Source organism: Mustelus asterias, chromosome 18 (genome assembly GCF_964213995.1).
Source record: "Mustelus asterias chromosome 18, sMusAst1.hap1.1, whole genome shotgun sequence".
NCBI classification, from domain to species: Eukaryota; Metazoa; Chordata; class Chondrichthyes; order Carcharhiniformes; family Triakidae; genus Mustelus; species Mustelus asterias.
This window is the reverse complement of record NC_135818.1, coordinates 55077159-55090735: the sequence shown is the minus strand read 5'-3', so window position 1 is coordinate 55090735 and position 13577 is coordinate 55077159. Positions and strand designations below refer to the sequence as shown.

Below are 13577 nucleotides of genomic sequence, written 5' to 3'. Positions count from 1 at the left end.
CTCGAGGTCACAACCTCAGAGTGAAGGGACACTCCTTTAAAACTGAGATGAGGAGGAATTTCTTCAGCCAGAGGGTGGGGAATCTGAGGAACTCATTGCCACAGAGGGCTGTGGGGGCCAGATCATTGAGTGTCTGTAAGACAGAGATAGATAGGTTCTTGATCAATAGGGGGATCAAGGGTTACGGGGAGAAAGCAGGAGAATGGGGATGAGAATCACATCAGACATGATTGAATGGCAGAGCAGACTCAATGGGCTGAATGGCCTAATTCTGCTCCTATATCTTCTGGTCTTCCATTTGCTGTGTGCTTTTTGATATTACCAATTTATTCAACCATTTCCTCACTTCCACCTTTGATGCTGTCACCACTTGTAAAAAAATGTTTTTCTCTTTCCTTTCTGGTCATTCCTCCAGTGTGGCTTCAAATCCAGAGGATGGAAACTTGAGCAACTCTTGTATATGCCTACTATAGTTAAGCATCATCCGATCTGGTAAATCCAGACAACAAACGCAATTGGACATTGTTGTCCTCTCTCAGAACTGCTCCCTAATCCAGGATCATCCTGGAGATCAAAGATAACCATGGGTTCATATTTGACAATAAACATTAATCATGAACATCTTCCTTCTCTAATGTTAAGCCTCTCGTCTGCATCAGCAATGGATCGGAACCCACATCTTTCTCCATCTTCATCCATGCCTTGCCCACTTCATCCACTGCCTGCTCCTTTGTCATATCATAGAATCTCTACAGTGCAGAAGGAGGCCATTTGGCCCATCGAACCTGCACTGACAACAATCCCACCCAGGCCCTATCCTCATAACCCCATGTATTTACTCTGCTAATCCCCTGAGGGCAATTTAGCATGACCAATCCACCGAACCCGCACATCTTTGGACTGTGGGAAGAAACCGGAGCACGCGGAGAAAACCCACGCAGACACAGGGAGAACATGCAAACTCACACAGACAGTCACTCAAGGCCGATGCTGTGAGGCAGCAATGCTAACAATTTGTGCCACCATGCCGCCCAAAACTATTTTATTGAATTCAAATTTCACCATCTGCTATGGTGGAATCTGAACCCAGGTCCCCAGAGCATTACTCTGGATTACTTGTGCAATGACAATACCACTACGCCATTGCCTCCCTCCTCCTTTGACCCCATTGTCACTAGATATCTGGCCAAACTCCCCTTCCTGACACCATGCTAGCTGCTCCTGTAAATAGTTGCCTGTTCCCTCCTAATCTAAACCATCTTTAATAGAAAACAAACATCTGATTTTCCTTGTTTCTTTCTTGATAGACTGTGAAAAGACAGCAATATCGATTTAGCGTGATCATGAATGAACTCCAGGCCACAGATAATATTCCATATATGACAACCCTAATGAGTGTCATCAACGCCATCATCTTGGGTGCAGAGGAACTGACATTCCGTACACAACTTCGGAATGAATTCATAGGTACAATGTTCTTCAATTTAATTACTCGCGGTTTAACTTGCATTGTGCTTCACATTCCCAAAGCCACAATACAAACATAAGTTTCTTTATGGTAAAGAAACTGTCATTTACTGACTTCAGACTCATGGGGCGGAATTTTCCCGTCCACCACAAGAATCATCGCGGGCGGGACACAGACCAAGCCAAGGCCTCGAGCGGGACTTTCCAGCCGTGGGCCAAGCGTGGCTGGAAAATTCCCCCCCATGACATGTGGAGAATGCTAGCTCAGCACTAGGTCACTAAAAACTTGGTTTGAGGGATTTACGATAATTGCACACTCCACAGTCAAGTTCTGATTAATCAGCTCCCTAATTCTTTAAGAAATGATAGATTAGTGGAGCAGGTGCATTGTGATTAGGAGAGAGTAGCCAATAACATTTATTTCTCAGTAATAGCAGTTGTGTTGGCTCGTGATTTTCTTAAATGGTCTGTTCATTTTATTTTATTTTTTTAAAAAGGAGTATTTCAAGCTCTGTAAATGTTATTTCACCCGTGAGGTATCGGGGAGTAGGGAATCTATAGTTGTGTTAAAGGAAACACCATTCACCACTAAATTAAATGTATAAGTGGTGCAAATTCCTTGAACAATTATATAAAAGCCCAAATTAATCCTTTGAAAAATTAAAACCAATATGCAAAAGATTCAAATGATATTTGGCTGTTCAACTGATTTCTTTAAAATTAAAATAAATGACATTTCTCAACTTCTTCCTGTCCTATTAACAAAATGAATTGTCCTGTGGTCAGAACTCAAATTAAATGTTATATAATTTACCTCAGAAGCTAGTTTTCAGGGAATCCACAGTCCCCCCCACCCCCAAACATTCCACTTTCAAAATGGATGACAAGATCTAGAAAACATCAACTCAGGCAAGTAAATTATTTTTTAAAATGTACATATTTTAGTGCAATTGAAGTAAAAAAGGATAGAACTGAGAAAAGTTAGAATGAAGACAACAAAGAAACATTTTAAGCTAGTGTTATATTAGTATAGTTCATTTTAACACCTTTGGAATTGAACACTAAAAGATTGAGACATAATTTATGGGTCACTCAAACTTGTAGCAAAACCTAGGAGTTTCTGGCTTTTATTAATTTTTGAATTAAAGCCATTTCAGATTAAACACTGTCAGAATCCAGTATCCTATTTTTGGATCATTGTGTTTTCACTTCATTAAAATGCTTCAATACTTTTCCCCTGAAAAATGTTTCCTTTTCCAGACTTAGCCATAGCAGAGATATCTATAAATCATAAGATAAAAGCAAATTACTGTGGATGCTGGAATCTGAAACAAAAACAGAAAATGCTGGAAAATCTCAGCAGGTCTGACAGCATCTGTTGAGAGAAAGCGGAGCCAATGTTTCGAGTCTGGAGGACCCTTATCAGAGCTATCATGTTACCTAAAACACAAATCTAAATTCAAAACTTAAAATTATCTTTTGCAGAACATTGTTCTAACCTGTACAGATAGACTGTGCATAACCTGCTTATCCATCAAACCAAATATAACTAATATAGAAATATAATTTCTACTTTTTACAATTAACACACATTTATTTTAGTGATTTAAACAGGGGGAATTTACTTATATGTTGAAGACACTTCTAAACCTAGCAGATTCTCTAAATCCTCAATTAAGCAATAATACCTCAGCTGATTTCCTGTTGGTATTCAAATAAGGTTGCTTTGGATTCTGAGTAGGTCATGAATTGGCTCTTTTTCATTGGTAGCTTTCCTTAAAGAGACACACATGATCTCTTTCCTTAAAGGGACACGCATTCTTAGTTGCTGTAGATTTTCACTGATGACTGTTAATTCAAAACCAATTTTCTTTTGAAAATACTTCATATTGTACAAAGATATGGATAAATAATGTGCTATTTCAATACTGGATATTTTTCAAATGCATTGTGAGGCAAGCAAAATGTCACTTTAAATGTTAGAAAAAATACACATGTTTGTGCAGATAAATTACACCTGAGAAGTTTCAGGACTGGTTTGTCTTGGATTGCGCATCCTAAATTAGAGCAGTTTCTTTTGCACAACACTAATTGCTTACTTCAAAAATTACCAAATCAATATTAGATACCTTCAAAGTCTTAGCTTCCACTACTTTAGCTAAGTTAGTTTCTTTAGCAACAATGACCTTTTGAGGCATTGTTTCCTTTGTATATTATTTGTACCTTCAGGTTGAGTGTGGTTTCACACAAGCAATGGTTTCAAACCCCACCACGACCGCCCAAACCACATTAATTGAATCAAATGTGTGACACTTAGATTGTGTTGTTGTATACCAAATAATTTTACACATTTGTTGCTTTTAGGTCTCCACCTGTTGGATTTACTGACATTATTAAGGTATGGGATCACTGCATAGATTGCCCAGTCTTGGCAAATTTAGTTTCCTAAATTTGGCTTCAATTCTGCTAATCACAGCCCATCAGTGAATGCACATCTTGGACAGTGCTTTTTATGTGATAGATATAAATAAGAACAAATGTTTATTTGACTCTTGCATTGCTTAAGCGATAGAATGGCACTATCTGATCTTTAGAAGTGTGGTGGGTTCTTCTCTCGAGGGAATTGCACAATCTTAATCGATATGATTATGTGTTGCTTCAGGGAAAAAGATGATGAGGATTTATTGGTTCAGTGTGTCACCTTTGAGGAAGCCAAAGGAGATGATGATGAAGAATTAATGAGAATCTATGATGGCATTGATATGAACAGTCACCAAGCAGTATTTGCAGCATTGTTCAATAAAGTAAGTACTTGGTTTGCTATAACTACTCTTTAAAATCTGTACTGTTCACTGTTGCTATTTCAATGTGCACCATTATGTCATATGCAAATCTATTTTTCAGTGAGGTTTAAATCATAGAATCCCGACAGTGCAGAAGGAGGCCACTCGGCCCATCAAGCCTGCACCGACAACAATCCCTCCCAGGCCCTATCCCCGTAACCCCACGTATTTACCCAGCTAATTCCCCTGACACAAAGGGGCAATTTAGCATGGCCAATCCACCTAACCTGCACATCTTTGGAGTGTGGGAGGAAACCGGAGCACCTGGAGGAAACCCACTCGGACATGGGGAGAACGTGCAAACTCCACACAGACAGTGACCCGAGGTCGGAATTGAACGCGAATCCCTGGCACTGCAGCAATGCTAACCATTGTGCCACCATCCTAGAGTCCCATGATATTGTCCAAATATATGGTATTGATCTGTTTGACTTGAAATCTTTAGTTGCTGCCATTCTAAGTTAAAGACATTTAGGATGCTTGTTATAAGGTAATCAGTAAACTGACGCTAAGTTATACTATTTCAATAGCTAAGAAGTTAGAATCAGAGTCCTATTAGTTGCAAATGCCCTTATCCTGTGAGTTTCTGAATTTTGCCTCGTTGTTCTTAGAAAGTTGTAATGAGCCACTAGATGTGGCATGTGTGACGGGTGCTCCATTTTATATTTCCATTTCTAACTTGTCCAACATTGAAAATTATGAATCGAAACCTATGGCGATCCTGATTGCACTACTGTTCTGTGGGTGCCCTAACATGACCTTTTTTTAATCAAACATTTGCCTGCACATACATCTCACTTTTTTACAAATTGAAAGCATATTTCTAGAGAATTATAAACCCCAGAGTATAAAGTGGCGCTCTCATTTTGGAATTCAGCTGATTTACAGTGAATTGCTACCCGAGTTGGAAGGTAAATGTACTACTTTGATCTGGGAAGAGAAATGGGTGATCACAGACCTTGAATCATGGGATTCCCAAGCCTTTTCTCTTTACGGCTACATAGATGTGTATTTATACTTGCGGTATAATTCCATGTTTCCATTCATTCTGTGGCTGGTGCTGCTGATACATGAATATATCGGAGTTATCTATCAACGAAGCAAGAGTAATTAAGACAGCTAATTCTCTGTAACATTCAAACAGGATGAACCAGCAAATAAGGAATACAAGTGCGAGTAAGACTGTAGTTATTTTGCTCCAGAGAGCAGAATGGGACTTTCCTTGGGACTTTCCTTGGGTCTCAGTGTAACATTCTTCTCCCCAAATGAAAAGAAATTATGAATGGACTTAGTGAAAAGTGTTCCACAAACTTGTATCTTCAAAGTGGGATTACAGGTGGAAGCAACCATAAAAAGATAAATTGGGATTCTGGATTTTATAGATAGGGGCCTTGAGTACAAATGATGACTCTGTACATGGCTTTAGGCCACATTATGTGCTTTGGATGCACTATTGAAAAAGTGTTAAGAGTGACGGGAAAGGCAGAATGGTGAGTTACTTGGATGAGAGGCTATAACTTATGAGAAATTCGGAAACACTTTGCTGCTCCCGTGAGTACAGCCAAAGGTTAGGGGGGAATGTAATCAGAGTTCAAACTTCTGAAAGGATTTAGTGGGATAAAACCCCCACAGTGCAGAAGGAGGCCATTCTGCCCATCAAGCCTGCACGAAAGACAATCCCACCCAGCCCCTATGCCTGTAACTCCACATATTTACCCTGCTAATCCCCCTAACCTACACATCTTGCGACACTAAGGGGCAATTTAGCATGGCCAATCAACCTAACCCTCACATCTTTGGACTGTGGGGGGAAACCTACACAGACATGGGGAGAATGTGCAAACTCCACATGGACAGTCACCCGGGTCCCTGGTGCTGAGAGGCAGCAGTGCTAACCACTGTGCCACCATGCCACCCCGCCAGGATAAAACTGAAAGATTACCTCTTGAGGAATTAGCACGTTTCATGTCAAGAGTTGCTTTAAAATATGGAGACCAATCAATCACAACTCTTCAGAGAGAGGTTGATAAATTGGAGAAAATGAGATGCGGGGAGGTATTTCTGGGGCGGCAGAATGGATTTGAAATGGCCTCCTTCTGTGCTTAACTGTCTATAATATTACTTGACTATATTTTCACCCATTTATGTTTAATTCTAGGTGAGCAGCTCACCATCTTCTACCCAGCTGCTGTCAATTCTCCAGGGGCTTCTACAGTTAGAACCATCGAACAGTAGCAGTGTCGTGCTCTGGGAAGCCCTGGAAATCTTGGTGAATAGAGCCATCCTAATTGCTGATGACAGTAAGGAAAGATTTCTTCACAGCATGTTAGAAAAATATTTAATTTGGTGAATACACAGGATGGGGGTAGAGAAAGAATTAAAGTTGACTTTTACCAATTATTAATTAAATGGATAGATGAGACATATTTCTGTTCACAGAGAGGTCAATGATAACAGATTTGAAGTAATTGATGGAAGGGTTGGAGGGGATTTAAGGGGTCATAATTTTACCCAAAGAGCAGTGGGAGCCTGGAACTCGTTTTGTGAATGGGTTGGAGAGGCAGGTACCCTTATCCCTTTCTTTAAATTATTTGGATATGCAGTACAGATCAAGAACTGGAATGTGGGATCAGGTTGGATTGTACCTGGATACCATGGGCTAAATGGCCTCCCTTTGTGATGTACATTTTTCTGAGTTAACATAATATGATGAGCAGTCCCCATGATCTAATGAGCAAATGAAGTTCCCAGAGTGGGACTGAATGTTTAGGCCAAGTTACTTCCTCATGTGCTCAAAGATCTTGGCCAAAATAGCAAAAGGAGTCGCACAACTATGATTTTATAATCTTCTATGATTCTATAACTAGTCTCATTGGTCCTGGTCTATGGTGTGGAGATGCCAGCGTTGGACTGGGGTGGGTACAGTAAGAAGTCTCACAACACCAGGTTAAAGTCCAACAGGTTTATATGGAATCACGAGCTTTCAGAGCACTGCTCCTTCATCCGGTGAGTGATCCCACTTACTGATGAAGGAGCAGTGCTCCAAAAGCTCATGATTCCAAATAAACCTGTTGGACTTTATGCTGGTGTTGTGAGACTTCTTACTGGTCCTCGTCCATTGAGGGGGGAAAATCCAATAGGTTCCTCTCCTGGTTAGCATTATCAACCTCCCCTTGGAGTGCGCTTGATTGGTCAGCTATTCCCAAGAGAAATAGCCTGTGTTCGTCTCTTCCTGTACTCGTACATAAAACACTTATCACAGGATGTAGGGTACTAGCCAATATCTGTGGACTCCTGACCCAGTATAAGTCACTTTCCGCAGCAAGTTAGGGGGCAAACACTTTTTTCACAAGTAATTGCAACATGCAAAACATTAACCCAGTTCTTTGTTTTGTTCTTTGTAGCAAATGAAGATGATGATGTTGGCCCAATCATGGAAAGACTTGTAGTGAAGAAGTTAGGAAAGGATCAGCCAGTGAAGCAAAATGCTAGTAAGAAGGTTGTTGATAAAGGTGTTCAGACAGAATTGTCCGAGTCTGCAATACCCACTGAAGTAAGCCAAAAGTTAAACTCCTCAGTGCCAGAATCACTTCCAGCTAACCTGAAGCTGCATCCTCCCCCTCCCCCGGCTCCCCCACTTCCTCCATTTCTCGTTGCTACAACTCAGCCATGTATTCCACCGCCACCCCCTCTTCCAGGCACTGGTACCATGCCCCCTCCTCCCCCTCCCCCACCTCTCCCTGGTGCTGCCGGTGTTCCCCCGCCTCCCCCTCCCCCGCCTCTCCCTGGTGCTGCCGGTATTCCCCCACCTCCCCCTCTCCCTGGCGCTGGCACTATTCCTCCCCCTCCCCCTCTCCCACCTCTCCCTGGCGCTGGCACTATTCCTCCCCCTCCCCCTCTCCCACCTCTCCCTGGTGTTGGCGGTGTCCCTCCCCCTCCCCCTCCCCTCCCTGGTGTTGGTGGTGCGCCCCCACCTCCCCCTCCCCTCCCTGGTGCCGGAGGTGTGCCTCCCCCTCCCCCGCTTTTCCCCAGTGGCATTCCTCCCCCTCCACCACCTCCGGGTGCATTTACCAATGAAACGCCCATAATGGCTCACCAAGCTGGCAACCTATCGTGTTCGTACGCTCCACCTAAAAGACCTGTTCATCGGCCAACGTTACGGATGAAAAAGCTGAACTGGCAGAAAGTCCCTGCAAAAATAGCTTTGGGTAAGTATGAGGAATAACTTTCTCCAAAATATATTTTAGTGTAACCGTGAAGGATAGCACATGTTGTGTTAATGGAATTTAAAAACTTAATGAGCAGGAAGACAGTGCAGATCTCACTAATACATCGATAAACTATGATAGTGGCAGAGACCTACATCTTGCCAACCAATTCATTTATAGTTTTTCATCACAAGATACCAGTCCTCATCTATCACCAGATTTAGCTGCATTAAATCAATTATTTTGTTTTATTAGTGTCATAAGTAGGTTTACATTAACACTGTAATGAAGTTATTGTGAAAATCCCCTAATCGCCACAGTCTGGCGCCTGTTCGGGTACACTGAGGGAGAATTTAGCATGGCCAAATGTTACCTAACCAGCACATCTTTTGGACTGTGGGAGAAAACCAGAGCACCCAGAGGAAACCCACGCAGACACGGGGAGAATGTACAGACTCTGCACAGACAGTGATCCAAGCTGCTAATCGAATACGGTCCCTGGTGCTGTGAAACAGCTGTGCCACCATGCTGCCCAATGTCCTGGATTTGACTAGCCTTCCTGACAACAAACTGTAGCATGTTGGTGGCCATCCCTGTCTTCCTTCAGGGTGAATTTCAAAGCTTGTGATCAGTTTCTTGTTTCCATCCTTTTAACGAGATCCAATTGATTTTCCTAGTTCGTCCCACTAACATGAGAGCAGACACATTACTCTTCTGTTGCAGTGTCCCGGGCGGTACACAATACTCCCAGATCTAGCCTGTGCATCATACTTTACAATTTCAATTGAATTATTAATAAATACTCTTCTATTTGCTTTATTTTCTGTTACTTTGCATGGTTTGAGCCAGGTAAGGAGCACAATGGCCAAAACCGCTGACTGTTCTGTTGAGAAGCTCTATTCCACCCATAAATTCAGTCTCTCTTCCTTCTCCCTCAATTTGGTGCCTATTATATTAAGTATTTGACAAAGGTAAAGTTTGGGCTTCCCTGCGCTACAACATACTGCTTTTCCCTGTCCCTGATATCCATGGAATGTTATCGTCTCAAGAAAATAAAAGTCGGAGGTTGAACTAGACATCACTGCAAGTCTATAGGCTGCCAGGTTATCAGGTTAGCTTCATACAATTCATCTTTCATTCCTCTTCTGGTTATTGACTTCATTTGTATTTCAGCTATTGAGGTCAGGCCAATGTGTCTGTACTCTAAGATATATCACTATTCTTCAACCTACATTTGTCCATTTGCAGTTTTCTGAACTTCATTGACTCCCCAAACAACACAAACCTCTGAACATCTGGGGATATAGTTCATTGTTGTTCCCTCAGCTTCAGTAATATTGAAGTCCCAGAGTGCCATATGTGTTTGATATGAGGTATATTGTTGATGTCTCTCCCTGATTTGAAAAGCTCCCAGAAGTAGCTATTAACGTGTTTATTGTTCTTGTTTTCAATTCCAAATGAATCCATGAGGGTTTGACTTCCTCTTTGGGAATGCTTTGCTTGCAATGATATATTTTTATATGTTTTCGGCTTCTGCGATATCTCATTATAGCTCCATCTTTGTGCACCTTAGTCTCGTCATCATAAAGTTTCTCCATAGTGCTGTACTTGTCTTTTCCTCTGTTCCCTTTACAAGCTTTATGAATTTACCTCATGCTCTTCAAATCCCCTTAAATGTTATTGCTGATCTGCTTTGAGCATGTTATTTATCTTGCTTTTATTACTCTTGAGTAGGAGTGTCTATTGGCTTTTCACCCCCCCGAGGAATGTCCCCTCCCACCTCCAGCCATCACCAAGTCTGTCACTCAGCCTGACCCACAAACACTAAGTTTGCCTTGACAGCGCTATTTAGCTCCATGCCTACACCGTTCCAGTTTGAATGCCATTGTGCTACAGTTATTAGGCGAGATTCTCTGGCCTTCCAGCCGCGTGTTTCCCGCCAGCCGGTGATGGTGGGTTGTTTGCTAACGGTGGGATTCTCTGGTCCCGTCACTGTTCATGGCATTTCTCATTGGCATCACCCCATGGGAAACCCACGGGTGGAGGTGCATTGCCAGGGGGACCAGAGAATCCCGTTGGCATGAACAGCCGCAGAATTCCAGCCCCTATCTTTTAGTAGTTCAATTATGTGAGTTATGTTTGAGTAGCTCCAACAAAGTCAAGCCTACAGGGTGGTAGGTTGAGATTTTCCGGTCCGAAATTCCTACCCTAAGTCACTGGACGTTTCCCATGACTGATCCAGAAAATTCCGACCATCAATTCTCCAATGCACTAAAGTAGGAAAGTATTCTGTATTAAAGTGGCAGGCTGCAAGTTATTTTATGTTTGACTTATTTGAAGTCTCTACGTGACACATCATTCTCCCTGCATTGTCCAGGCAGTCCAAACATTATCCTAAACAATTTCTTGTTCTATATGCCTAGTTGGAGGACTTCAAACCACAACTCCTGCTGTAATGTTCACTGTATTTATCTTAATAAAAGCAAATTACTGCAGATTCTGGAATCTGAAACTAAAAGAGAAAATGCTGGAAAATCTCAGCAGGTCTGGCAGCATCTGTAAGGAGAGAAAAGAGCTGACGTTTTGAGTCCAGATGACCCTTTGTCAAAGCTTTGACAAAGGGTCACCTGTACTATCTTAGCCTCCCAAATGGCCCCTGAAGATGTAATTTGGGCAATAGTGACATAGTGCAAATGTCAGTGGACTCGTAATCTAGAAGCCCAGACTAATGCTCTGTGGATATGGGTTCAAATTGCCCCATGGTAACTTGTGGAAATTTAAAGGGTGGCACAGTGGTTAGTACTGCTGCCTTGCAGTGCCAGGGACCCGGGTTCGATTCCAGCCTAGGGTGACTGTGTGGAGTTTGCACATTCTCCCCATGCCTGCATGGGTTTACTCCAGGTTTTCTGGTTTCATATAACATAGAACAGTACAGCACAGAACAGGCCCTTCGGCCCACGATGTTGTGCCGAGCTTTATCTGAAACCAAGATCAAGCTATCCCACTCCCTATCATCCTGGTGCGCTCCATGTGCCTATCCAATAACCGCTTAAATGTTCCTAAAGTGTCTGACTCCACTATCACTGCAGGCAGTCCATTCCACACCCCAACCACTCTCTGCGTAAAGAACCTACCTCTGATATCCTTCCTGTATCTCCCACCACGAACCCTATAGTTATGCCCCCTTGTAATAGCTCCATCCACCCGAGGAAATAGTCTTTGAACGTTCACTCTATCTATCCCCTTCATCATTTTATAAACCTCTATTAAGTCTCCCCTCAGCCTCCTCCGCTCCAGAGAGAACAGCCCTAGCTCCCTCAACCTTTCCTCATAAGACCTACCCTCCAAACCAGGCAGCATCCTGGTAAATCTCCTCTGCACTCTTTCCAGCGCTTCCACATCCTTCTTATAGTGAGGTGACCAGAACTGCACACAATATTCCAAATGTGGTCTCACCAAGGTCCTGTACAGTTGCAGCATAACCCCACGGCTCTTAAACTCCAACCCCCTGTTAATAAAAGCTAACACACTATAGGCCTTCTTCACAGCTCTATCCACTTGAGTGGCAACCTTTAGAGATCTGTGGATATGGACCCCAAGATCTCTCTGTTCCTCCACAGTCTTCAGAACCCTACCTTTGACCCTGTAATCCACATTTAAATTAGTCCTACCAAAATGAATCACCTCACATTTATCAGGGTTCCTCCCAAAGCATCCAAAGATGTGCAGTTTAGGTGCATTGGCCCTTGGGTATCCCAAGATATAGGTTAGGGGGAATAGCAGGGTAAAATGTGTGGTTATGGGAATAGGGTTACAGAGATCGGGTAAGAGTCCCTGGCACTGCAAACCTGATGGGCCGAATGGCCTCCTTCTGCACGGTTGGGATTTTATGAATTTCTGAATGTTGATCAGATACGTGCAGCTGGGGGAGTTTCGGAGGGAAATATTTTGTCGCTGAAGAGAAGAAGGGGAAATTGGGCGCATACATGGGGCATACTTGGTATCAGTTGCCCTGAGTGCCATTGTAGTAAACATGTAAATAGGCCAGCTTGATCAGGGACCTTTATGTGGCATGAAGAGGCTAATAATAGATACAACAGAAGAGATAATATTTCCTCCTTGCCTTCTCAATTTTAATGAATTTGGACAGTGAAACCTGGCTTTCCTTCTCCCCTTTGACCTGTCCTTTTCCTTTCCTTCTCCAGGGGAAAATTGTTTATGGTCAACCATTCGAAGAACTGCAGAAGAACCTTTGGACCCTGATTATGCCAGTATTGAGCAACTCTTCTGCTTTCCAGTGTCCAATTCGAAACAGAAAGAGAAAACTGTTATCAAAAAGGAGGTCAAAGAGGCAAGTGGCACTCGGTAGAATCTTGTGTTCTCACTGGTGATGAGCTTGGAGGAGGGAAGGGCTTGTATTTAGGCGGGATGGTGACCGGGCCTTCCCATCCTGCCATCACATGAGGCCCTTAAGTGGCAGGTTAATGACCACGAAAGGGTCTCACCCTGGGTATTAACCCGGCTGCAGAAGGGTCTGTTGCTATGCGGTGTGCACAGCAGATAAACATGTGTAGGTTGCTTGTCATCTCCGTTGGTTGGGTGCTGGTGATGGTCCATCAATCAAAGATCTAAGGCACTCAGTGGCTGATTGAGAAACTCAACATCGATCAGTAAGAGATTGTCCCTACCCTGTTGGCTGAACCCTGCCCTTGTTACTGAGTCATACATGCACCCCTCTTTTCCCCCCCCCCACTCCCAATCTCAGACCCTCACTCCACAGGACCACACCCCCCTCCCACATTACTTACCCGCACCCATTACCATCCTGGGACCCTGGTGCATTATGCCACCACCAGCAGCCACTGTCTCCCCACTGGCAATGCCGAGCACCAGCTACCAGCATCAGATTAGCTGGCAGCCCTCGGTAAGAGAGACCCTGGCTCTTGATTCCCAGGGAAGGCCAGCCGGTGGCCCCGCCACTGTCTGATTGGTTGTGGTTTTGATGTGCCTTCCCCACAAAAGAGGCAGTGGAGGATTCCCGCTGGCCCTCCAGGTAAGA

General features: G+C 43.2%; 1 protein-coding gene across 3 annotated transcripts in view; it reads left to right on the top strand.

Moving 5' to 3' along the window:
• Nucleotides 1-13577, top strand: part of LOC144507167 (inverted formin-2-like) — an 84478-nt gene that overhangs the window by 47093 nt on the left and 23808 nt on the right. For all 3 annotated transcript variants that reach the window (XM_078233998.1, XM_078233996.1, XM_078233997.1), the window contains exons 4-9: nucleotides 1308-1467; nucleotides 3832-3865; nucleotides 4130-4271; nucleotides 6469-6610; nucleotides 7715-8518; nucleotides 12724-12869. In XM_078233998.1, coding sequence (XP_078090124.1) covers nucleotides 1308-1467; nucleotides 3832-3865; nucleotides 4130-4271; nucleotides 6469-6610; nucleotides 7715-8518; nucleotides 12724-12869 — 1428 coding nt within the window. The remainder of the gene's footprint in view (nucleotides 1-1307; nucleotides 1468-3831; nucleotides 3866-4129; nucleotides 4272-6468; nucleotides 6611-7714; nucleotides 8519-12723; nucleotides 12870-13577) is intronic.